Source organism: Corylus avellana, chromosome 1 (assembly GCF_965113065.1).
Source record: "Corylus avellana chromosome 1, dhCorAvel1.hap1.2, whole genome shotgun sequence".
In the NCBI taxonomy this organism is placed as follows: domain Eukaryota; kingdom Viridiplantae; phylum Streptophyta; class Magnoliopsida; order Fagales; family Betulaceae; genus Corylus; species Corylus avellana.
This window is the reverse complement of record NC_142490.1, coordinates 7,457,316-7,483,531: the sequence shown is the minus strand read 5'-3', so window position 1 is coordinate 7,483,531 and position 26,216 is coordinate 7,457,316. Positions and strand designations below refer to the sequence as shown.

The window sequence follows — 26,216 nt, the reverse complement described above, 5'->3', positions numbered from 1 at the left end:
TTGATCCATAAACCAGGAGATAAGCTTAAATTTAAAGGTTTTTGATTATCTAATGAACCAAGCTATTTGACTCAATTTGATCGTGAATAGTAACAGTAATACTTTGTGTGATTAATATGTTGCAATTTAAAGACAGATTTGGAAAGGATATTTTAATTTCAACTTTTCTAAACATTATTAATTTTGAAGTTTAAAAATAAATAAATCAATAAATCTTAAGGGTGGCTAACATGTATGAACAAAGGTAGATATGGGATTTTTTGTTTTTATTTTTTTATATAAAAAAAAAAAAAAAAAAAAAAGTATTAAGCTTTTTTATGTATGAACAAAGGGTGGCTAACATGCATGATTGGTTGTGCCATTCCCGCTGAGAATGAAATTTACCAAGCCCTAGCTCCTCTCTTATCCTCAATACCAAAATCCCCTCTGCTACCCTCACAAAACACACCCTTTGGGACCCCCCACATTTGGAAGTCTCTTTGGAAACTCAATCTCCAAGATAGACTCAAAATGCTTCATCGAAAAATGGCCGAGGGCATTCTCGCTACCAAGGGACGTCTCTCATATTTATTTTTTTTGGGTAGACTAACATAATGATTTATTTAGTTTTAAGCCCATCATAGGGGGAGTCAATTTTTTTGTTAACACATGAAAAAACTTTAATATATATTAGCCCATTAGACTTCATTCAAACCTCTACCTTATTGCGTCCTTCCATTCCACCCCCGCTTTATTTTCTGTTTCTTCTCTCCGTTTCGCTTAAAATATATATATATATAATAAAAAAAGAATAAAACAGGAGCTGTGCATACGTATCATTTTTTTTTTTTTTTTTGAGTTCGAGTACATACATTATGCGAAAAAAATTACTACCTATGTACGAGTAACAAAATTTACATACAAATGTAATTGGCAGGTTGAGGTAAATCTCTACCAGAATCGATCTTTGTTCACACTCAAGTATCCAGCCATTACTTTTCCTCCAGTATTCCTCATCCCATCTATAAGGAAGCACCATGTGGATCCCAATGCCCCAATGAAAAAGTCTGCTTCCGTTGCCATCAAGAAATTGACAAGCGGATTGTTTGTGCTTCTCTCCCTACCAAGACTCGCTTCATAACTTGCCATTGAACTGTTTCCCACTTGCCTTGTCACATTGGTGTAGTAAAAATTCCACCCAGAATAGCCTTTTGACTTGTCAATAACTTGCTGGATTTACATCAAATATTGATAATATTAGCCGCTTTAAATCATAAACCATCAGTTTTGTTCCAAAGCAGTCAGCAAGAATATTAACAGCATACCTGCATTTCGGTTGAAAGCCAAATGTTGTTGAGGTTTGGGAAGTGCTTCCTAATGCGATGAGCAAGATGCATGTATTCTTCAAATTCAACTACCTCCATTTCACAAGCTTTGTCTCCCATCCTGACATGCACACTTAGCAATGGCCTTGGTACCCATGGTTTGTGACTTGACCACACGTAATCTTCAATATCGGATCTTGGTGTGTTTGTAAATTCCTGATACAAGAGTTCTCACGAGGCTTAATAATCTGCTTACGATTACAAACTTAGTCTATGTTACCATGTGTATATAAGCTTTTGGGTACCCTTTCCGGTTTTCAATAATGAGTTCTATTTGAAGTTTGTATCATTTGGTATCAATGTCAAGCACCACATCACGGGCTCGAGTCACAAAGGAGGCAACCTTTAACCTAGAATGGGTCGCCGTGGATGTCAAGTGTCCCACATGACTTAAGTATGATATTAACCATGCTTATATAAGCTTTTGGGTAAAACATCTATATCTATAATCAAACTTCAAAAGTAAATAGGGAACGAAAAATTCGTTTGACCACCAAGACAATAGGGGAGAAAAGAAAAAGAGTTATGAATTCCTCAACAATTTGTAATTTGGAGAAAGATGCCTAAAATTCTTCCCTGAACCTGTCCACTAGGGGCAGAAGGCTAAAATTGACCAACCTTTGGCCAGTCCTTGTCAAGACTTTGCAGAACAATTTTTGCAGCTTCCTTTCCAAATGCAGCATGGCGCTCAACATTTAATAGGCCACACATGTACTCTGTTTGAAACCTCATTAAGTAGTGAACTGCCTGAGAACAATGCAAATAGAATTATAGCCATCAGGTTTCAAATTTTCAATTAAGAAATGGTGCAGTAGATATTACTTCTCTTTTAAAACTGCAGTCTATGAGCATACAAGATTCAAGATTTACACAAAAACTGAAATATTGATCCTCTTGCAGCTGAAATTTAAGATGTATACCTGTGCCACCCACCACCTTCGATCCATCTTGCGATGAGAAGCAATCAAACTCCCATTTATTTCCGTCGTTGGTTGCAAATAATTCCAAGGGTGACCCCATATCCTGCAAGAAAAATTGACATCAACAAAATGAGAAATGATATTCTAGAAATATCTGAGCACAGGTTAAGTTAAATTGTTAGAAATGCAGCAGCTTGCCTAGGAATCCGTCTAGAAGACCATATATCCTTTGTACTATAATTTTCTTTTGCAGTTATGATTCCTCTTTTCCATGCCTCCTCACTCCCCAAAAGCTCAAATGCACGGTCTCGACATTCTTGAGATGTTTCTGGAAAGAAATAGCAAGACCAGCTGGAGCGGGACGAACCTAAAGAGAAACATTTGGTACTTATTATTATCAAGGGTGAAGATTGTGAGATGTTTTTCGTCAAAAGGGTCTCATTTTAAGTTATAAACCTAAATAATAGATTCTTGAGTACCTAAACGAGAATTGATGGCAAATATCATGTTATGCCTAAAGCAGTTAGAAATTGTTTAACACTACAAAAGCCAAAATATCGTCACGATTGGATGATTTGAAATATGAATCTCCTTATTAATTGAAGACCAATTTTTATGTTTTTCGTTCTATAATCCACCCATTTGATCACCCTAAGCTATTACCACCTAGATCTCTTAAGAGGGAAACAACTACCATTAAATTTCAAATTGTACACTTAGATCTTCTAAGAAGAAAGAAATTAACATTGAATACAACATTCAACTTGCACCTGTTCACATTAAGGATAGTCGATGATTAATAATGTATTGCTATAGTTTATACCTTTACATCCATCGTGGTCAGCCCGATTATAATAGTTGGTAACAAGAACCCTTTTCTCACTGATTGCAATAGCAAGAAGACTACACATTGCAGCAAGCTGTCCTCCAATACCAAATCCAGGTAATCTCTCCCAGTCAGCTACAAGAAATCTTACATTTGGATCACTGCATTTCAATGGATGCTGATGGATCCATATATCACGTTGCACTTTTCTAGTCAAGGGGTAGTTTTCTTCATCTGATCCCGAAATCTGCAAAATTAAGTCATAAATTAAAGAGAGTATCCTTCAATTTGTGCTAATGAATGATGAACTGACAGATTAGACATTGTATGTTCCATGACTATTGGAACTAAGAGAAATCCACAGACAATTTAAGTTCATTTTGCAAAGCACTTAAACGAGCATATTAGACACAAAATAGCTTTGAGATTATTTACCTTACAAGAATTCATTGCAAATCAATAGAAATTCATAATGAAATGATTTAAATATAAATATTTTCACGTCATTCCGTAACGAATCTATATATGTTTTTAGTTTAACATTTACATACTTAGGAGAAAGAATCTTATTCTTGCCCTTCCTATGATTACCAGGATTTTAGTAGAACTTTGCATATGCGATTTCAGAAAATTAAAGTTCAATTGATCCTGGGTCCATCCATAGTAAGGTAGCAACTAAAATGGTATAAAATGGACCACCTTCAAAAAAGAGATGCTCTCTCTATTTGTTTATTCTTTTCTCACCACAACCTAACATACCCACACAGATTCTCCTAAAGCAGAAAAAAGGACTAGCTTTTTTTAGCTGTTACTTAAAATTCTTTTTAAACATTATGCTCTGTAGATACAGGGTTTTCGGGCTCTATTTGTTAATTCTTTTCGGAGGGTGCTTTTTTTTCTTAAAAAAAAAAGTGTTACGATGTGATATAAAGGTGAAAGTAGTATTGACTGTTTGTGTTATAAGTTGTTTGTTAATTTCGTTTTCTCTTTTCAAAACAAAGCCCGTTCATGAAAATTTAGGGATTCTTTGAGCCATTTGCTTGATTACACAAAAATAAATAAAATACATGTACAGATGGAAAAATGCAAAAGTACACACACATATAAATGCAGCAGGTTTCCAAGTAAATATTCCAAGGTAATAACACTATTTATGAATTGTAAATAAAAGAAACATACCCAGGGAGGATAAGCATTTTCAGACATAGCCTGACGCCTGTATCTCCGCCGCTCATCGGTTGCAGCCGCTGGGTGCATGTCCAACAATCCCTTCCAACCTGCCCAAGGAGGGAAGCTCACATTCTCAGACGGCTTATCAAGACGCTGATTTACTTGTGCTCTCAGCCTGCAATTTTCCAAATGAGGGGCTTTTGGCACACTAATCTCTCCATTTAGTTTTAATTGTTCCAGAGCAGGTTTAGATAGCATGGCACTCCAAGCAGAATATAGAAAGGAGACCCCCTCATCATCGTTCCTTTCTTTACTACTTTGTGAATCCACTAATCTCTCTGTTTCCTTTGGTTTGAAATTGCACTCCGTACTTGTAACCACATCTTCAGCCAAAAAATAAAAAGAATGGTAAATCGTTAGTTATCAAGAAAGAACATTGTTCAATGCAGATCAACGATCAAACCAATAAAATTACATCTACAAAGTCTCCTTCTTCATGATTGCTATTTGGGCCAGCAATTTTTGACACGATTCGCGAATCAAACATGAAATTTGCAGATTAGGGTTGAGGGGTCTAACTCGTTTAATTAAATAGGTTGGGTTATGATTGACCTATATAGTTTTATATTCATACCTCAACCCAAACCTGACACGCAACATAAGAATTGACAAATTTTTTACACGTCAAGTGAATTTAACACGATCCTAACACAAAATTAGCAAGTTCGAGTTAAAGGGTCTGGCCTGTTTAATTAAATGAATCGTATTAGAGTTAATCTATACAATCTTAGAGTATTCCCAATGGAAGAGCCAAATGCTACTTTTATCTAGAATGGTTCTTCAAATGTTCAAAAAACCTCCTACATTGGATGAGCCAAAAATAAATGTAAAATAGATATTTGATTAGAAAAGCTAAAAAAAAAGTTAAATGTAGCAGCACTTTTTAAGGGAGCCCTTTATCTTTTATTGTTTATCTCACCTGTTTTATCTTTTTCCCAAATCGTTTCCTACTTTTTCTCTGCATGTTCTCTTTTTCCCAAAAACTTTTCTTACTTTTAATAATATTTTAATAGAATATATAGAAATATAACTAATCGGATGTAGAGACATTTAAAAATGGCTTAGCTAAACTAGATAAAAGTGAGTTTTGAAGAGCCATTTTACATATAAATATGGCTCCTCCATTGTGAATGCTCTTACACCCATGTCTCGAAATGACCCTTATTTCTAGAAACCACAAGAATGATCTAAATTTTTAATCATTTAGTAGTACAAAAAGTAGTGCCTAGTGAATTAGGATCCTCTCCATTTCATTGAAACTAGAGAATATTCAGTTAGTTAGTTAGTTATAGTATAGGGGTATTTTTGTCCTATCAAAAAATGAAAAGACAAAAATACCCCTCCACTATAACTAACTAGTTCATTTGAACTGGAAAGTATCCTGTTCCGGGCCTAGTGGCTTCTATTGGAAGTATATAAAGGAAATCTTTCAATGATCTACTTTGCAAATCCACTAATCTCTCAATGATCTACTTTGCAAATCCACTAATCTCTCTATTTCCTTTGGTTTAAAATTGCAGTCCGCACTAGTAACCACATCTTCAACCAAAAGGAAAAATGAATGGTAAATCATTAGTAATAAAGAAAGACCCCCGTTCAATAAATCAATGATCCAACTAATTAAATTATGTCTACAAAGTTTCTTTCTTCATGATTACTTAATGGGAAAAATATGTTTTAGCCCCTAAACTATCGGTACATTTTTATTCATCTAAACTCTAAAAAGTGATATCAAAGCCCTAATAATTTTTTAAAATTATTAAAAAAATTAAACAAAAAAACAGAAAATACCAAAAGTCTTGCCCTTTTCGTATTAGTCCCTTTATTTTATTTTATTTTTTTTATGTTTTACAAACTTTAAGGGTAGTTTAGGAAGAAAAACGTAAAAATATAATATATATTTTTTTTTGATAGTTTTGGAGGCTAAAGTATTATTTCTAGGAACGGCAATGATCTAAAAAAAATTAATAATTTGGTACCACAAAAAGTAGGGACCAGTGGCTTCAATTGGAAGAATATAAAGGAAATCGAGTAGGTGGATTGATTAAACTAGAGTATGATGTATTTAACAAGTTATTCTAACTTTAAATTGCTTCTAATTCACCCTTTGATCATTCCCATCATGGCTTTTCATCCTTAAACTTCCACCTGAAATTCTACCAATCCCAAAAAAAAAAAAAAAAAAAAAACAGAGGAAAAGCAAAAGAAGAAGAAATACAAAAGAATCGAAGAAGAACAGAGAGAGAGAGAGGGAGAGAATATAGCACATACTGATGATTTCTGAGCTGGAATTCCATGGTGAACCACCCACTGAAATGGCTGAAAATGAAATCCCACCAAACTCCAAGGAACCAAAAGAAGTGAGAGCAGCCAGAAACAGAGAGGTGAGACAGACTCCACAGAGAAAACCCACAACACAAATTTGGCAGGGAAAGGAGCTCCCCATTTGCAAAGCCTTCTGTGAAACCACTCTCTCAAAATACTTCCTATTTGATGTCTCCATTTGTTTTGTTTCCAAATGAGCCCTTTCCTCTAAATCTCGTGCCATGCCAACTAACTCATAACCATGATCACATGAATCCACTCCAAATCTTTTCTGTTGTTTCCCATGAGATTTTTCACAACCAACTTGTGCTAAAAAATGGGTCTTTCGTTCTCCAACTACTCCTAGGCACAGCAATCCACTTCACCATTAGATTCTGTGGTCCACCTCTATCTTCCTTCCAACTGCAAAAATAAATGAAAATTCTGATTATTAAAAATACATAAAAAAGAAGAAGAGAGACACCAGGATTGAGTGAGGAAAAACTTGAACAAAATTAAAATTTTTATCCACATACACAGACCCAAAAGAATTTTAAAACTAATTATTCAAAATAATTCTGTTTCCATGGAAGAATAGAAACAACATCAGACACCCAGTAAAATAAAAGGTAAAACAAATAAAACATGTCAAACATAAAGTTACAAGCTTACACACACTTGCTGAAATTATGAACAAAAAGAGGATAGCATGCAGAAAGACACCTGCCAAAAAGGACAAGAATGCAGTCTAGGGGAAGATAAGAATCAAGGAAAAGCAGGCAGCCCTACCATCAAAAACAGCATGGTTGAAGCCAGAAAGAAAGGAAACCCCCTAACAGGAAACACAGTAGAATTTGAAAGGAAGGGGAAGAGAAGGGGAAAGTCTGTTCAGTTTCCCAAGTAAGAAACAGACATATCATCACTTTGTTTTAGTTTATAGGTAATTGTGCATTCTGTGCATTCCCTACTGGTGTATAATAGAGAGAAGAATCACTTGGTGCAGGTAGCATATATTCTTTACCAAAAGGCCCCACTCTCTCTCTCTCTCTCTCCTCTCACCATCATTAGTATGATAAGAGTATTGATAGCTGTCTCTCCCAAAATAAGATGATGATCATGAATCAAACCTTAGTTTAGGTTTCGCAATGGATAATTTTTGTCCGATTAGTATAAATTACTTTGATTTTTATTAATGTTTTGGTGGGCGGGTGGTTAAGTTATGGTTTGATTGGTCTTGAGGGTGCACTTGCAATTTTCGCAGTTTAAGGCCCCGTTTGATTTGCGGAATATACCCTTAGATTGGACTAGCTAACACTAGGTATAACTAATCCTTTGTTTGGTAACATTCTATTCCTGGGAATAGTTTATTTCCATGGGATTACTAATCTCATACACACAGAGTTAATTAAGCCACTAAAAAATAAATGGCTTAGCTAGTCATTTCCTGTGGGTTTAAATTAATTGTGTAAATTGCCACAAAAAACCCCACTTGTGGGATTAAATTTCATTCTCTCTCTATCCCTGATTCGTCTATATTTCTCTCTCTCTCTCTCTCTCTCTCTCTCTCTCTATATATATATATATATATATATATATATATATATATATATATATATATATATATCTTCGTCTCTATATTTCGTTCTCTTTTTTTTTATCTCTCTTTCTATTTTCTCTCTGATTTTTCTGGTACAATTTTTCTGTAAGTGCAAACGATTTTTTTTTCTCTATGGCGTCTCCCTTATCTGTACCATTTCTCTCTGATTTTCTTCTCTCCGTTTCTCTATTTTTTTTTATGTACCTTTTTTTAATTTTTTTTTTTATTCTGTTTCTCCGTCTTTCTTTTTTCTCAGTTTATTTTTCTTTGACGGAGAAACAGAATCTGCAAGGTTTTTATAAAATACAAATATATAATATGTTTTTTGATTTCTTTTGATTCTATGTACATTCTCCAACTTTTTTTTTTTTAATTTCAAGATTGAGTTTGATTATGTTTTCTCCAACTATATTTTTTTTATATATAAATAATTTTGTAGCATAATTGCAAAAAAAGAAAAAAAAAAAAAAGAAAAAAAAGTCACATACCTAACATAATTAAAAAAAGAAAAAGAAATTATAGTAAAGTTGTTTATGTCTATAAAAAAATTAAAAAAATAAAAATAAAAAAAAAAGAATGAAAGTCCTTAATAATATAAATTGTATTTGTATTATAAGGGTATTTTAGGAAATTTGATTACAATATGATTCCATTCACTAAGATATTGCATTATACCAAACGAAGGAATATGATTAGATAATCTATTACAGCGTTACAACCAAACAAAGGAATAGGAATAGCTAATTTATTTCACATTCTTCTATTCCCAGTAGTAGCTAATCATTTTTCAATGGACTGGATATTCCGCGAACCAAACGAGGCTTAAGTCTCTACTGAGCAGTCCTCCACAAGTTGGTGCTGCTATAGTTACGCTCAGGTAAAATAGTCACAATTGAGAAAAGCAGTCAAACTGCTTGCTGCACGCTGACTATTTTACCCCTTTCTTATGCTAGACAATGACTATTTGCACCTTCAAAACACCCACACAAAAAGCTTGCTGAAATTTTTCCCCCCCATATCTCACAGCACAGCGTGAATATCCCCTTCCCCACCAACACTCACCCCTTCACCAAAATATACCCAAATTTTTTCCCCCCCATCTCACAGCACAGCGAGAAGCTTCATCTTCCCCAGCAACACCCACTCCTTCCTCCTCCTTCCATATCCTTCCTCTTTCCACCATTCTCTTTCTCTTTCCCCCATTCTCTGTGGATCGTTTATATAGGAGGATCAACAGGGGAAGGGAATCAGCCGCACCTTCATCACTAGCTGAATCGATTTCTCTGAAAAATTAAGCAAACCTTGATTTTTGATATTGATCGGGGAGATGTTCGGAGTGACTGACCGGAGCTATCCATCGGCATAACTGGCTTTTAAGCTGTGGCAAGACAAATGGGGGAGCAGGGAGAGGAAGAAATGACGAATTGCGGAAGAAGGGAAAAAAATTGGGGACGAGGAACAGTGCCTCCAAGAGGGAGCTCAGAGTTCCTTTGTGTGGAAAAACAAATGAGGGAGGAAGGAGAGGATGAAATGACGAATTGCAGAAGAGGGGAGTTTTGAGGGAGCTTGGGAACGTCAGGAACAGTGCCTGCGAGAGAACTTAGCTTGGGGATGAGGGAGCGTGAAGAGTCGTTGGTTTTCTATTTTTCTAATAAATGGGCTTATTTGTCTTTTACCTCATTGGTTTTCCAGCACAATAAGCGCAGCAAGTGGGCAACAATTGATGACCTGCTGCCAAGCTACAGTGTCGCTACAGTGTCTTGGGTATCGATGTTCGTGCTGGCATTTGCCAAACACCCCCATAGTTCTACTTTCTTGTACGTTTGTATGGGAAAACTTTTGTTTCTGTCTTTTGCTATGATTCACGAAAAAGCAAAGAGCCAAAGAAGGCTTACTGTTTTATTTTATATTTACATAAAGGAAAACTTCACTAAATTATCAAAACTTTTGGACGATTTTGCAAATTCCCTTAATTTTTAAATCTCTCATTTTGGACCCTTAAACTTTTATTTTCTCTCACTTTAGACCTCTCTGTTAGTTTTCAACGTTAAATGCCCATTATACCCCTACACAGCCCACTTGAAATTTCGAAAATGCCCAAAACTACAGCACCCACCCCAGCCCAAAACGACACCGTTTTGGGCATTAATTTTTTTTTTTTTTTTTTTTTTAAAAAAAAAAAAAAAAAAAAGGGGGAGAAGGATCGGGGTGGCTCCAGCCACCCCTTGGCCAAAATGGGGTGGCCGGACCACCCCATTTTTGGCCAAGGGGGTGGCTGGAGGCACCATTGGGCCGATCTGGGGGTGGTCCAGCCACCCCACCCCCTTGGCAAAAAAAAAAAAGGGGGGGGGGGGGGATCGGTGCATTTGGGGGTGGCCGGACCACCCCCAAGGGGCTGGGGGTGGTTTCGGCCACCCCCTGGGCCGATCTGGGGGTGGCCGGACCACTCCCTTGGCCATGGGGGTGGTTCGACCACCCCCAGATCGTCTAAGGGGTGGCTGGAGCCACCCCGATATTTCTCCTTTTTTTTTTTTTAATATTTTGCTTTTTTAAAAAAAAAAAAAAAAAAAAATTAATGCCCAAAACGACGTTGTTTTGGGCTGGGTGAGTGTTGTAATTTTTAGGGATCCAAAACGGTGTAGTTTTAACGATGGGTATAATGGGTATAAAAAAGTCAAACCGTTAAATCTAACGTTGAAAACTGACGGAGGGGTCCAAAGTGAGAGCAAATAGAAGTTTAGGGGTTCAAAATTAGAGATTTGAAAGTTCAAGGAGGGTCTGCAAAATCGGCCGGAAGTTCAGGAGGGCTTAGTGAAGTTTTTCCTATATATATAATAAGGAAAGCTCATTATTTATTAATAAAAAAATTATTGGACAATTTTTTTATTTTCTTGTTTCAAAAAAAGGAATTAATGCCTTTTTTTCATTTTTTTTTTTCAAATGACTCAAAAAAAAAAATCCAACTATTATTCTCAAAATCAATCACAACATTTTTATTTTTTACATCACTTTTTATTACTGTTAGAATATATAAAAATTATAATATATTTTTTGTATATTTCAAAATTACGTTAATATGGAATATTCTCTATTTATGGGCCGATTGTAATCAAATATTGAGTGATTTGATTACTATACTTTTATTTAGACATTAAATAAGGACTTTTGTATTGTAAACAAAAAATAATAATAATAATAATAAACACAATATAACTCTTGGAAGTATTCCGAGTGGTGAACGTAAGTATCTAATACTGAACCACTCATAAATTTTTTGTGTTCTTTCTTTATATTGCTTCCTCTCATATTTCCAAATTATAATTATTTTAATAATTACTATTTAAATAAAAAAATAATTACAAAATAATTTTATTTTTTACTTTTTCATACAAAATATTTGTACTTTTTTTTCTTCACATTAATCAAATTTGTTACGGTTTGGGTCAACTTCATTTTTCAAGCCATTCAACAAAAACACCAATTAAAAAAGAAAATTAACATGGACAATTGGGCACCGAGGGTGTGCGATGTAGAGTAAGAGTAGCATTGTTCTGGTGGGATTCAGTGCACGGGATTCATTCTAGAGTTGACAAGCAAATCTGTGAATCCAAATTTCGAGGCAGAGAGTACGTGAAGGGGTTAAACTCCGGCATTTTTCCAAAAAAAAAAAATCTAGGCTTTAACCGAGGTAGTCGGCTGTCAGTTGGGATATGTGAAGCAAACCAATATCCATGATGGAATTTTTTTTTTTTTTTTTTTTTTTTCTCCTTCCTTTTCTTAGGATTACAGTTTTTATTTTAGGGTATTTATAAAATAAGTCGAGTCAATGCCAAAACAAATTATATATATATATATATATATATATATATATATATATATATATTCAGTTTTAGCATCCTAAGTTTATTGAAAAATTGCAATAAACCCTTTGGTTTTCTATCCGAAATTTTGCGGTTCGTTATTCTCACATTAGCATTTTGCCACCTCACTTGAAAATATTAATTGTGTATTCATTTAATTAAAAAATCAAATCTTAACTTAAAAATATTGAAGGGTGGCCCGTTGTGGGGCTGCCACCCCCTAACCCCCATGGTTGTTGGGGTGGCCTTCCCCCACCGCTCCTCTCTTCCATCTACCAACGTTGCATTCCACTTCTCTTTTTCCCTTTTCTTCTCCTCCCCCTTTCTATTTTCCTTCCTCCTCCCTCTATCTCATTGCCACCTTCCACCCTTCTCCTCCCTTCAATACGGCCTCTCTTTCCTCAGGTTCGTGGGTTAAACGAATGTGACCTGAATAAGTACTTGTCTACTGGAAGCAATTTGACAAGCCTCTACCCCTATGGGCAGGCAAATAGTTGCTCAAATTGCCCCTACTCAAAGGCAAATACAAAGCTGGAGTAGGGCAGAAAGCCACCTGTGAAGGGTGGTGTTCAACCCTAGGGAGGTGGAGTGGCTAGGCCTGCCAGGGATGGCAACCCTTTCAATTATTATTCTATTTAAGATTTGATTTTTTAATTAAATTAATATTTAAAAGTGATGCTGCAAAAATGATGAGGTAGCACTAATGATCGACAAAAGTTTGGACGAAAAACAAACTGAATAATTTATTGCACTTTTTGGATAAACTTAGGGTTAAAAATAAAAAAAAACATTTGAGGTGTGATATGTTTTTAGGCTTTAACACAAGAATTTAGTTTATAAATACTATTTACCTTATTTCTTGCTTCGTCAAAAAATTGCTTTCTCATATTAAGGGCAGGAAAACAACTTGCGTGCAGTCTAACTGTGTTTGGCGCAGTCTTTTTTCTTATCAAAAAGTTCAATTTTTTTTTTTTTTTAATGTTATTAAATAATTTTTAAAAAAAATTATTTTCACTTTTATATCATATTAATTAATTTTTATTAAAAAAATACAAAAAATAATAATAATAATTTGTACTATTAGTCAAACAAGACAAAAAGGGATAAAAAAAAAAAATCCCCGACACAATCTAATAGCACTTTTGATCATGCTGTCAACTTTAACTTTTATGTTTTCCGAGGTTTGAAATGACTTGCAAGTTGCAAGATAACCCCAAAAGATTTGAAAATTCCATTTTCGCCCTGGCAGCAGGACCCGTTATCCATGGGTCAACTTTTGTTTTTTTCTCTCTCAATTTTGTACCACGTCAGTTTGCAAGCTGTTCATGTTACCTAAATTATTAAATATTCCTAAAAATAAATAAATAAATAAATATTAAGAGTTCCATATCATCCTTAGTTAACCGCTACTCTTAAATTGGATAAGGGTATTTGTAGGACAAAGAAACAAGGGATAACTAGTGGGAATATTGACATTACACTCAAATGCTTAAGTTAATAAGATTTTTTTTTTATATATAATTAAGACTGAAAATAATGGTAAGAGGATGTATTAATTGAGGGTACCTTTAATCTAAGATTTGTGGCCTTCTTTGTAGAAGATTAAGATACTCTCAAGTTTAAATGAACGGCAGAATTAATTAGTTATATTGGAATGGTATTTTTGTAATACAATTTTTCACAATGGGATGCGGGGGCGGCTGGGGTGGCTTCTCCTTTTTTTTTTTTTTTTTTTTTTAATAAATAAATAAATATTTTTATTATTTGATATAATCAGGTTTGTTAAGTTTGTTTTTGAGTTTTTGATCCTAAATGTATTTAAACCCTTGGATGTTTTGGATTGCTAAGATCTCAAAAAATGAGATTCTCCGATTACTTACAATTGGAGGGAATCCCAATCCTTTCGCGAATGAGTGTTTGTGGGCCGATGGTTAAAGGGTCCGATGGTCCATGTTATTACCTATCACCAGTCATGATCAGTCACACTCATACTTTGGCCTAGGGGTGAAAAGGTTGGCGGTTATTAATCACCCACTAACCGCACTAATTGTTAACCGCTAACTGTCAATTACCTTTATGTATATTATATAATATATCAATGCTTTGTATCAATAATTTACTCATATTTCTCTTATATTTTTTACAAATTCAATAGATCAATCAAAAAATTTGTAGGGCTTATCATTGACTTGTTGTGGATCCACCTAAGTTTATAAATCTAATGATTTATTTATAAGATGAGATGAGCAAAATATGAAAATATATATATATGAAACAACGTTGTTTTTATGTTTAAGTATATATAAAAATCTAGAAATTATGTCGTATGTAGTAGGTATTATCATATTACCATAAAAGTGATAACATTTTTTTTTTTTTTTTAACTTTAACTATATATATATTTTTTAAACAATTCTTTAAAAAGCGGTTAACGCTTATTAAGGTTAATAACCGCTAACTGCCAATTAACGGCATAAGCGAACCACCTTTTCACCCTTTTGTTAATGTGACAAAATCTTCACTCCAGCCCTAAACTAATACCAATTTTCAGTGGTTTAGTCTAAATATTGAACTATCAGCACATAATAATTGTGGCCTATTTTACAAATGTCCATGGAACTCTGAAGTTTCAAAATCGCTTAGCCCCATTTCTTTGTTTTTATCTTTTTTGGGTTTTTGTGGTTAGTTTTTTTGCAATGTCGTTGGGAAAACTATTACTTTGTTGTCTCTAGCCATGAATTTAGTCAATATATAGAGATGAAAATGGTTGCCTCTTCTTTCCTGAGTAGTTAATAGTATTACAATTTACTATCCCAAAAGACTAATATAATTTACAATTTACAATTACGATTACAATTACAATATATATATATATATATATATATATATATATATATTTTTTTTTTTTTTTTAATTTAGGGGGCCAAAACCCTAACCAAAGGGTGGTTCTCCCCCTGGAACTGAGTAAAAAATAATAAACACTTGATTTAGATCATTGAAACTTCTTACATTAGTTTTTTTTTTTTTCCAAGGAAATATTAGCAAGATATTTTCTCTTTTCAGACGATTTTTTTTTTAAAAAAAATTATTTTGTGGAAATATATTTTCAATTGTCAAAGTGAGAGTATTTTCAACAAATTTTGGTCAAATTTTGTTTTTCCATCAATTGTAACCGTCAAATTGTCAATGGTAAGAGTTGAGTTAAGCCTTTTTTTTTTTCTTTTTTTTTTTCTTTTTTTTTAATTTTTTAATTTTAATTTTAATTTTTATCAAAAATGGTAATTTCATGTATCTAAATGTCACACATATAAATTTGTGAGATTTTTTTTTGAAAATAGTTAATAAATTAGGGGCTTAAATGTATTTAACTGTTTTATTAACCATCATATTCATACTATCAATGACTGAACAAATAAATGCTAATAATACAATATTAGTTAACATAACGTCAGTTACCAACTTTCATATGTTTTGGCTTTTATATAGAGCTTCAGTCAAACATTTCAATTTTCTATTTCTTCTATGCAAGGCTTGCAAGCAACAGGCCAACTTGAATGTGAATATTATCAAATCACAGACATAGGATAACATCATACCAATTTGTATGAAATTAATTTTCTACGAACCAGGTTGTTGAAATTTCTGTCCATACAATAATTTAAGCGAGAAAATGTGGATGCGGATAATAGCAATATTTGCATCCACATCCGTAAATGTAGAAAATAGTTTTTGATATTCGCATATGCATCAGCATTATGTGATTATTATCTGCACCCGCACGGTTAATGCGGATACTATCTGCATTTGAGGTAATGAGCGTTTTAGACTTTGACGTTGTCATTCACTAATTATTGCTTCTAGTAAATACAAAAGAATACATTATATATATTTGAACATTATTATTCAGATCACACTTGCTAATCATTTTGCCAATAAATTTTCATCACATATATTATTTAATATTTAGCTTCTCGTAAATCTATAGTTAGTGACGAGAAAAATAAAATTTTAAAAAATAAATAATAATATAGGAAGAACATATAAGGCAATTATAACAAATCATAAGAGTTTTCTAAAATTGAAATCCAACAACATTACAAATCCACCCAACATAAGAAACATAAACTTAAAAATATTAAATATATAAAGGAATAATCCACACCCGCATTCCTTAAAATTGCTATCCGCATCCGCATTCGCATTTGGGGATATTAGTTGTTGCTATCCGCATATGTGGATTGCGGATAAGTGCGGATAACGGATGCAGACAGTTATTATTTGACTGCATTTTCACCTCTAAATATCAGATAACATAACGTTAAAAAACATTACCAACTCTGATTTGATTTGTAATTAATTTATGTTCATTTTATATAGAGTTTTTATCGTATCAGTTTGTAAGAAATTTCATTCCATACAACGTTAGCGATTATTACCAACTTTGATTTGTTTTAGAGTTTGTGTCAAATAATTCAATTTTCTAGATGTCTATCCAAGCAATAGGCCAACTTGAATTTGAATATTATTAAATTCTAAACATCAGAGAATATCTAGTCCAGATTGTACGAAATTTCTACAAACCAGTTTGTAAAAATTTATGACCTTGAGATATTAGATAACATAGTGTTGAAAAACTTACAACTTTGATTTGTTTTATATAGAGTTTCTGTCAAACAATTCAATTTTATGTTTCTTCTGTCTTCGTCAATGCAAGAAATAATAGGCCAACTTGAATTTGAATGTAATAATTCAATTACAAACATGTGTTTGAAAATAAAATAAAAAAGTGGATAATCGTGTCACAACAGCAGAAAAACATACAAAATAGAATAAAGTTTATGCATATTATAAGGTCAATTTATTATATTTAAAATCATCCACATTCCACACTTGCACTTTTAATGTGAAATTTTTTACTCCGGCCCCATTTGGAGAACAATAATGCAAATTACAACTACTAGAGATTGGATCGATTCTTTTCTGTTTTCTTTGTTTTTATCTTCTTTTTTGGGGCTTTCCTGTGATTGTAGATTTTTTTTTTTTTTTTAACCAAGCAGAGCAGCGTTTGTTCAGCACAACATTTTAGATAACAAAAATACTTTTCAAGCTTCATAAATCCCAAATAGGTTCTTACCCTATTGAAAAAATGATTTATTTGACTTGTTCCTAATACTAATTTCTTAAGAGAAAAATAATCTTATGTAACTTTTTTTTTTTTTTTTTTTTTTTTTTTTGGAGTAAAAGGGTAGGCTGATGAGACCAATTGTGGCTATCCTACCTAAGCGTGACCATAATAACACCTACTCATTGGGAGCCGCACAGGAGGGGCCTAGACGGTAGGAATTGTAGGCGCTTCCTCTAGTCCGACTGAACCATAACCTAACCCAGTCCCATCAGGGTATTAATGGGAATCAAATGCGGCTAATACTAATCAAGCATATGTGGAAATTCTCCATTGCGGAGATTCGAACCCACGCCTTAGTACATGCTCTAATCACTTAGAAGCTTTCTTGGGCCATTGAACCACCACTCTTGATGGTCTTATATAACATATTAAGATACTTATTGTTAATACTGGGGACCACCTGCTGATGATCAAGGCAAAAATACACAAGTGACTCGCCATAAGTATGGGCAAAAGACATTTTAATGCTTAAGTTAGTAGGGTGTTGATAGGGGAACTAAGAGGTAAGAGATTGAATAGAGAAAAAGGGATACATACCTTATAATAGGGGTTGTCACATTTACCGATTAAGATTGCCATTGTTAAGACAAGTGAGTTTGATATAGGAAGGACTTGAGGTCAAATGTATGATTCGGTAGATAGTATATTCTCACGACTAGTTTTCTTTCTGTGGGTGCTCCCACATATACATCATTTCCTTTGGTGGGAAACCCTTTGTTCTATGGTTCCTTTACCACGTATCCATTGGCTAGATGACCGACGGTCGGAGTATTGTTGGTGGGTTCCTTCAAGTGGAGCTAACTTGCTAGATACGGTTCATATTATTAGTCCCACTCATAATAATAATAATAATTAATTAATTAATTATTAGCCTCGCCCTTAAGAGCAAGATCCTAGCCTTGCCATGATTAGTATGTGACATCTTTCAAGGATTTGTGTCAAAGATGAAATCTTTGAAACCTAATTGTGTGTTATAGGTCTATAAAGTGGCTATCTTTAAGACCTTAAGACACTATAATACAAGTGGATTTTGGTAAAGTTGGAGGTGGGACATGAAATTGGCCTAAAATGGGTTCCAAGCAATGAGTGATCGATCAACCTTCAGCCAGTGATTGATCACTCTTGATGAACAGTCGATTACTCCTTGCAAGTGATCGAACAACATGAAAAATGCTACTTATAAAAAATGTGACATATTACCAATGATAGCTAAGTATATTTTATTAGGTTCTTGTGTTTTATGTCGTAGAGAAGCTTTGAGCCAAAAATTGTCTTTTGATTTGCTAAAGAATAAATGTTTATTTAGAAGTGAAGAAAAAGCTTTTTGGAATGAAAAATTATTTTTTACTGTCTTAATAATATGCCACTTTTTCAATAAATAGTATTTTTAAGGCGTTCAATGAAAAAAAAAAAAAAAAAAAAAAAACTTAAATTTACAATTTTTTTTTTTAATTATTAGAAATCATTATCCGTTACATGATGGTAGACATGATTCAGATAAGAAAATGTCGCACACATGGCTTCTTGTTAATACGGCAAGTAGATGGGGCTTTAATAGTGAAATGTGAGTGTGCAAACAATAATAAATTATGATTCTACTTTCTTGCACCAAAAAGCAAGGAAACTGGGAAAGCTTAATTATGAATAAAAAAATAAAAAAATTCAATGAATTATTGGGCAATGTGAGTCAGCGGTCAAGAGCTTTGTTAAGCTGGGATAAAGTGCACTCAACTAGCATGCATCTTTGTTATCCACTTAGAGAGTTGACAAATCAAATCTGTGAATACAAATTCGAGGCATTGGGGGACTAACCCTAACCCTAAACAAACAAATATCCATGACAGAGAATATGCTTGTTGGACATTATTTATTTATTTTTTTTTAATTTTTTTAAATTAACAAATTACTTAAAATATAAAATATTTGAATAATATTTAAAATTAATTTTACGTTTATCACATTACAACTAAAAATAAAAACAGCCTCTAAAAAAAAGGTTAAAACACAATTTTTTTTTTTTGGTTTTTGTTTTACTTTCTCCTTTTTAGGATTATAATTTTTATTTTATTTATTAGATCACCAAATATTCGGGGCAGGAAAGCAACTCACATGTAGGTTAGCATTACAATTTTATTATTATTATTATTTTTTTTTTTAATTCATCTCATGAAAATAGAATACGTTTCTCCTAATAAAACAATACATTATAGATATATCGAGAAATTTTTTCTAGAATGGCAACATGAACTCCAACCTACCGAGCTTGTCTCTTGAGGACTTAGGCCTGTGCAGGTTTTACCAGGCACGAAGAAGTCCACTTATGGCAACAAGATCCCCACGAAAGCATGGTTAAATAACCCTTCAAAAGGCATCACTTGGAAAAGGAAAGTCCGCGCCTCCAAGAAAGGAAAGCCATGTTTGAAACAAGCGGGAAAATCAACGCCAAAAATTAAAGGGATGAAGTTCCAAACATGGAAGGGAGCCTCATCAACACGAAGAAGGATCTCCTCCCAATCACGGCTAGAGACAAGGAAGAATCGGCCATTAGTATCGATAGAGAAGATGGACAAAGGTACATACAAAAAATACACTCTTTAATTACCCTAGACCACCAATTACCTCATACTCTCTTGCAAGACACCGCTCTACCGTTTAGTGGGGCATTCTACCGCTAATGCTTTTATTGTTTTGTAGGGTTTCAAGTAACTAGCCACCACCCGTGACAACTGCATTAACATCTTCCATCATAACCTAATCTATATATAATTTATTTAACAACCACTTTGATTAACTAATGAACAACGTACATAATTTGCCCCACTTCTAACCTAAACAAAATGTGCCAATGAGGCAGGTCATGAAGCACCCTTGACAAGACTGCCTTTGTTTATAGACATACTGCTGTCAACTTTTACTTTAATGTTTTTCGAGGTATGAAATGACTTGCAAGTGACAACTAATACTACTGTTTAAAATTCCATGTTACCCTACTATTGTTTTTTCTCTCTCAAAGTCGTATCATGTCAGTTGTAAGTTGTAACTAAATATTATTACCACTACCACTATATATATATATATATATATATATATATATAACCACAAAAATAAAAATTATTTTATTTTTTTCTTTCTAAAGTTTGTCATGTCAGTTGCAAGTTGTCCCATTTGAAGAACAATAATGTAAATTACAAATTCTAGATCTTTGATTGATTCTTTACTGTCTTCTTTTTCTTTATCTTAAACAGTGAACGACATTAACATTTCTACGTTGTTTAGGGGTTGTTTTGCTAACCCCTCCCCTTTCTTTTGTTCTTGTTCTTGTTTTTTTTTTTTTTGAAAAAAATATAATGAAAATAATAATTAGTATAGAAAAGTGAAAAAATGGTATTAAAAAATAAAAAAATTTAAATAATAATAAAAAGCAAATTATGTGATATAAAAAATGAATGACATGATATAAAAAATGAAAATATTTTAATTTTGATTTTTTTTTTTTTTTTTTTTTTTTTTAATGAAGTGAATAGTATTGAAGGAAGGGAATGAGGTTAACAAACAACCCTTTACTATTTAAGCCATGATATTTCATGTTGTTTGAGCATTAAAGGACACGAAAATAAATTATCATCCATATGTTTAATGTCGTTTATCAAAGCGATGTTAAATAGTTAACGTTGTTTATATGGCATTTTACATCATTTAATGAACGACGGAAAACACCGGTTTCTTTTAGTGCTGCTTCTTTTTCGGGCTTTTGCGGTTAGGGCAAACTGTTACTTTGCTGTCTCATAAGTTACCAAGGAAGCCATGAGATTACTCAATAGAGATGAAAATGGTTATAGATCATTACAGTTTACTGTACATATATAACTATAACAAAATATGATTAAAATGTAAGTTAATGGGATGGAAAAATGCCATGCCAAATCAATTTATACATGAGTTTGGTTCATCTTCAATTCTTTGTTATATATGACTGGTTAATCTTCAGTTTCTCACTCATTTATTGTTGAATCTACAAAGCATTCTTTTAAAATTGTTTATTTCGAGTGGAAATAAACAATTGGTTTTTTTTTTTTTTTTTTTTGAAATAAACAATTGTTTATATAGAGATTTTGGTGCTTAAATATTTGTGTGCTACCCGTTTTTAGCCCGTGTACACCCCTACAAAGAGGTCATGATTGAGCTTATTAAATCTTACTTTGACTAAGGGTTTGTTTGAATGTACGTTTGACATGCCTAAAATTGTATTTAACACTTAAGAAGTTTGTTTGAAAAAAGAAAAAAAAAAAAAAAAAAAAGTACATGTTTGGTTAAAAAAATTGAAAACACTTTTAAAGGTCCAAAAAGTTCAAAAAATTGCTAAAACACACTTTTGACAAAAATTTAAAAATAAAATTTTTGCCAAAAAATATTTTTAAACTTAAAATCAATATTTCTCAAACATAATCCAAAATATGCTCTAAACTTTGCTCCCATCAATTAGAAAGCATCACCATACATATGACATCCTGGCATGCAGGAAAGTCAGTGCAAAGGAGAGCCTGAGCATGTGTTATATATATAAATGTCATTGCAATATCTAGGAAGAATATTCAACTTGCTGCTTTATCAGAAAACTACTATTTATCCGAAAATTTTAAGCAGATAAAAAAAATTAAAATCTAATAATTTAATCAATAATTTAATATTTTTTTAATTATACATGTTGTATAAGAAAGAATATTTATCAATTAGAAAGATATCCTACAAGTTACTGTTAGAATATTTCAAATTTTCAATCATATGTTGTATTTATTCCTTTTATGTAGCCTAGAATAGTCATTTGTTTAGTTGTATGCCTTTATTGGGTTGGGCCAAATTTTGTAGACACATAAGAAAGTCCTTTAATTACTCTCACCCTATATATAAGTGAAATTGACCCATTAAACTTCATTAGATCATTATATGAAAATTAGGGTCAAGCGTAATAGTCTTTCTACACACACATAACACAATTTTCATCCATATGTTTGGACATCTACAAGAGATTCGTGAGGCAAATATTGAAAGCATGTCTAGAGAATATTGAATGTATGTCATTGTTAGATTTCATTTGTACATGGTATGAAAGAATAGATTTATTATTGAAATATTCTAACAATTGGTATCAAAGCCATCTGTTTCTTTTCTTCATGACTGTAAAAAATCTTGTTTTCAGTTGGGTTATTTTTATTTGTGTGAAAAACGAGACGTGTGTTTGAATGGTATTTTGGGGAAATTATATCTAAAATCCTTAGGTAAACGCGCTTTTTTAAAAAACTCCCTGGGTATTTTTTTTTGGAAATTTAGTTCCTGGGTAATTCGAAACTACTAGAAAACTCCCTACCGTCAATTTTTGTTAACTTCCGTTAGTGTACTCAAAACTCACCGTTTTATCTGATTAAAATATTATTTTTTTATTAATTTAATTTAAAAAATTCAATCTTAAAAAAAAAATAAAAATAAATAAAAAATTTGAAGGGTGGCCAGGGGTGGCGGTGCCACCCCTGGCCACCCCCCCAACCCCTATGGGGTGGCCGCAAGCCACCCCAGGGGTGGGCGACCCACCCCTGGGGTGGCTTGCAGCCACCCCCAGGTGGTTTGGGGTGGCCTGCGGGCCACCCCAAACCACCCATGGGGTGGCTCGAGCCACCCCTTGGGTGGCTTGGGGTGGCTCGCGGCCACCCCTTTCCACCCAAGGGGTGGCTCGCAGCCACCCCATGGGTGGAGGGGTGGCCTGCGGGCCATCCCAAACCCCCAAGGGGTGGAAAGGGGTGGCCGTGAGCCACCCCAAACCACCTGGGGGTGGCTGCAAGCCACCCCAAGGGTGGTTCGCCCACCCCTGGGGTGGCTTGCGGCCACCCCATTGCCACCCCTGGCCACCCTTCAAATTTTGTATTTTATTATTATTTTTTTTTAAGATTGAATTTTTTAAATTAAATTAATAAAAAAAAATATTTTAATCAGATAAAACGGTGAGTTTTGAGTACACTAACGGAAGCTAACAAAAATTGATGGTAGAGAGTTTTTTAGTAGTTTCGAGTTACCCATGGATTAAATTTCCAAAAAAAAATACCCAAAGAGTTTTTTAAAAAAGCGCGTTTACCTAAGGATTTTAGATATAATTTCCCATTTTGTTTATGTGGAGATTATCGTACGTGTTTTTGGGCTTATGTTTTGTATGAATCATAATGAAAAACATGAAAATTTCATATTTTTCATCATGGGCACGCATACTAGTTGAATGCATAAAGATTAAAAGCGTTAAACTTTGTTCGTTTTGAGATGAATCGATGGTTTTATATACTGCTTTGGTTGAAATATTGATTTCAAGTTTAGGTTTTGTTGTGGATTATGGTTTTGAACGGCTCAAGGCTTAATGATTTCGGCAAGAGTATGTTTGTTTGCTTTTTCAAGTTTTCAACCCATTGAACCCAAAGTCCGCTGCGCTGCAGTTATCTATATATATAAAAAAAAAAATGCTGAAATTTACAAAGTCACACCGAAAGACCTCATTTGGCATGTTAGTGTCTCCACATTTTTTTTCTGTGTGTTTTATTTTGTGGGTATTGCAAAACTAACATTAATTTGCATCATCTTTTAATAAAAGAAGGGACATTAAATTGCATTTTGGTGGAATTGTGCAATTTATTTTTTTTATCGTGATATTTGTTTAAGTGTTTATGCAAAAGGCAAAGTTACCCTTTTGTTTTACATGTTTATTAAAAAAGCAGTTTTTGAATTTTGTGTTTGGCATTCTGACACTATTATGCTTCATCTGTTTTGTAAGGGAAAATTGTCCTAGACGATTATATATATATATATATATATATATATATATATATATATATATTGACAGTAAATGCTTTGTGTTCATAAAAGACGGACATTATGGCCATCATGCCATCTTTTGCTTTACTCTTATTGTAAAGATTCATCATGATTTATCACTGTTGTTACTGATTTGATAAATCATCACTAATATTTATTTCAGTTATATGTAGTGTTTATTTTGACTAAAATATTTTTTTGTTGGTCATAAATTGTTAATGTGTTATTTACTATATTTATGTTCAATATAAAGATTTAAGTTTTATGATGCACGAATTGACAATCTTCTGAATGCGTGTTAAACGTGGAACATAGAATCTACAATTTTTATTTCTTTTTTCTTGGACAACAAATTTTTTTTTTTTTTTTTTTTTTTTTTTTTTTTTGTTTAAATTTTTTTACCGAAGAGATTTCTAATATTATTTTTTTGGAGATTTCTCATCTTATGAGAATAGTAAATTATTCTCATAAAACTTTGGTTCCACCTATCACTTGATAAATACAATTGGTGACTTATGTATGCGTGACACTCTTTCATTTGTAATATGACTCACATATATATATACAAGGGAGGGTTAAGTCATTTTGAAAGAAAATCACACGTGAGGGGAAGTTTTTTGTGCATGCACGAATGAACGTTGTGTCTCACATTAAGAAAATGAAAAGAAATGGGTACATATATTATATTGAAGAAAAAAAAATGTTAAAATCTGCTTATTTTGTATACACATATTGTTTTGTATACATTGTTCATCATATTTGTAATTTTGAAATATTTGGTTATGAACAAATGCTAATTTCAAGGCATGTGCTATAATAAATAAATAAAATAGTGCACGTATTGTTGCTTGTGAAATTATATGCATTCCTTTCGAGATTTATATGTGAACTTATATACATAGAGATTAAGAAATTTTGTGCAATATGAATAATTGTATTGTGTATAAAATCAATGATTTTGACCGGTTATGTTCCCACTTATCGTGGGACAAACTGTGATAAATTATTGGTTTTTATCGTAAATTCAATAAATGATTTTTGTGAACGAATAATTGTGTTACATATAAAATTGATGATTTTAGCCAATTATGCTCTCACCTATCGTGGGACTAACTGCGATAAGTTGTTAGATTTTATCGTTAATTCAATAAAGGGTTTTGTGAACCTTATGAGCATCGGCATGCTTAATACATGATGTATCGTTGCCCTTATTGTAACTTAGTAGTGCCGTGGTATGATGTAATTTGGGGATTGCTACGGTTTTGTCTCATTTTGGATGAATATTATTTTTTATGCTTATTGGTTAGACATCTAGCTTGTTTGAAAATTGACTTGGTATAAATGTAGAGATTTTTTGCAAATATAAAATTCCTATTTAAAGAAACAAAATCCATTTTGTTGAGAATATTTAATAATGATTACCCAGTAATTACTTAATTATAGTGTCTTTATTATTGTAAAGATGTATTTGGTAATAATTTTAATGAGTTATTTCAAAATATTTATGGACTAAGTGAGACAAATAAATGGATTTATTTTTTACTTTTACCAGAGAAAAGCTTTTTAAATGAAATATACAATTTATGACTAATGTTCATTTTAATTATGATTGGAGGTAATATTTATGATTTTCTGTTATCTTCCAATTGAAGTTGAACCACTTGCATATATAATGATATTCACTTAGAGATAAATGAACTTTTGGTTAAATGCGCATAATTTTTTGTACACTAAAACTGATGATTTTGAATGATTACGTACTCGCCTATCGTAGGACTAATCATGATAAATTATTGGGATTTACTGGTTCAATGTGGATAATGTTGTTGTACATAAAAATGAATGATTTTGAGTGGTTACGTACTCGCCTATCGTGAGACCATGATGAATTATTGGGTTTTATCGGATATTATTCGAATTAAATAAATAAATAAATTTGGGGTTATTATTTTGTGAATCGTAAGAATTATACCAAGGTCTTTACAGACAATAACTTTGCCCTATCGGTAAATTATTATATGGTAGGATGCTTGGGACGATGAAGAAAATGGTTAGCACTTGGTTGCCCAGTCTTATCCTCT

General features: G+C 32.9%; 1 protein-coding gene across 6 annotated transcripts; it reads right to left on the bottom strand.

Moving 5' to 3' along the window:
• Positions 1 to 815: 815 nt before the first annotated feature.
• Positions 816 to 7,600, bottom strand: LOC132170525 (uncharacterized). Of its 6 annotated transcripts, none has more exons than XM_059581530.2 (9): positions 7,434 to 7,600; positions 6,612 to 7,067; positions 4,290 to 4,663; positions 3,108 to 3,357; positions 2,483 to 2,651; positions 2,285 to 2,387; positions 1,983 to 2,111; positions 1,305 to 1,520; positions 816 to 1,209 (listed from the first exon to the last, which is right to left on the bottom strand). In XM_059581530.2, the coding sequence occupies exons 2-9, from the start codon at positions 6,886 to 6,888 to the stop codon at positions 931 to 933; spliced, it is 1,797 nt and encodes a 598-aa protein (XP_059437513.2). In that variant the 5' UTR covers positions 6,889 to 7,067; positions 7,434 to 7,600; the 3' UTR covers positions 816 to 930. The 6 variants fall into 6 exon arrangements, with proteins under 6 accessions (XP_059437513.2, XP_059437514.2, XP_059437517.2 ...); XM_059581531.2 differs by lacking the exon at positions 7,434 to 7,600 and adding an exon at positions 7,327 to 7,416; XM_059581534.2 differs by lacking the exon at positions 7,434 to 7,600 and adding an exon at positions 7,368 to 7,389.
• Positions 7,601 to 26,216: the final 18,616 nt, after the last annotated feature.

What these genes read in the sequence shown, in the direction of transcription:
- LOC132170525 (XM_059581530.2), bottom strand. Translation starts at nt 6,888, where the DNA reads ATGGCACGAGATTTAGAGGAAAGGGCTCATTTGGAAACAAAACAAATG. An exon ending in TCTTCTAGACGGATTCCTAG is followed by an intron (nt 2,388 to 2,482) that starts GCAAGCTGCTGC and finishes TTTTTCTTGCAG; the next exon opens with GATATGGGGTCACCCTTGGA. An exon ending in TTGACAAGGACTGGCCAAAG is followed by an intron (nt 1,521 to 1,982) that starts GTTGGTCAATTT and finishes CTCTTGTATCAG; the next exon opens with GAATTTACAAACACACCAAG.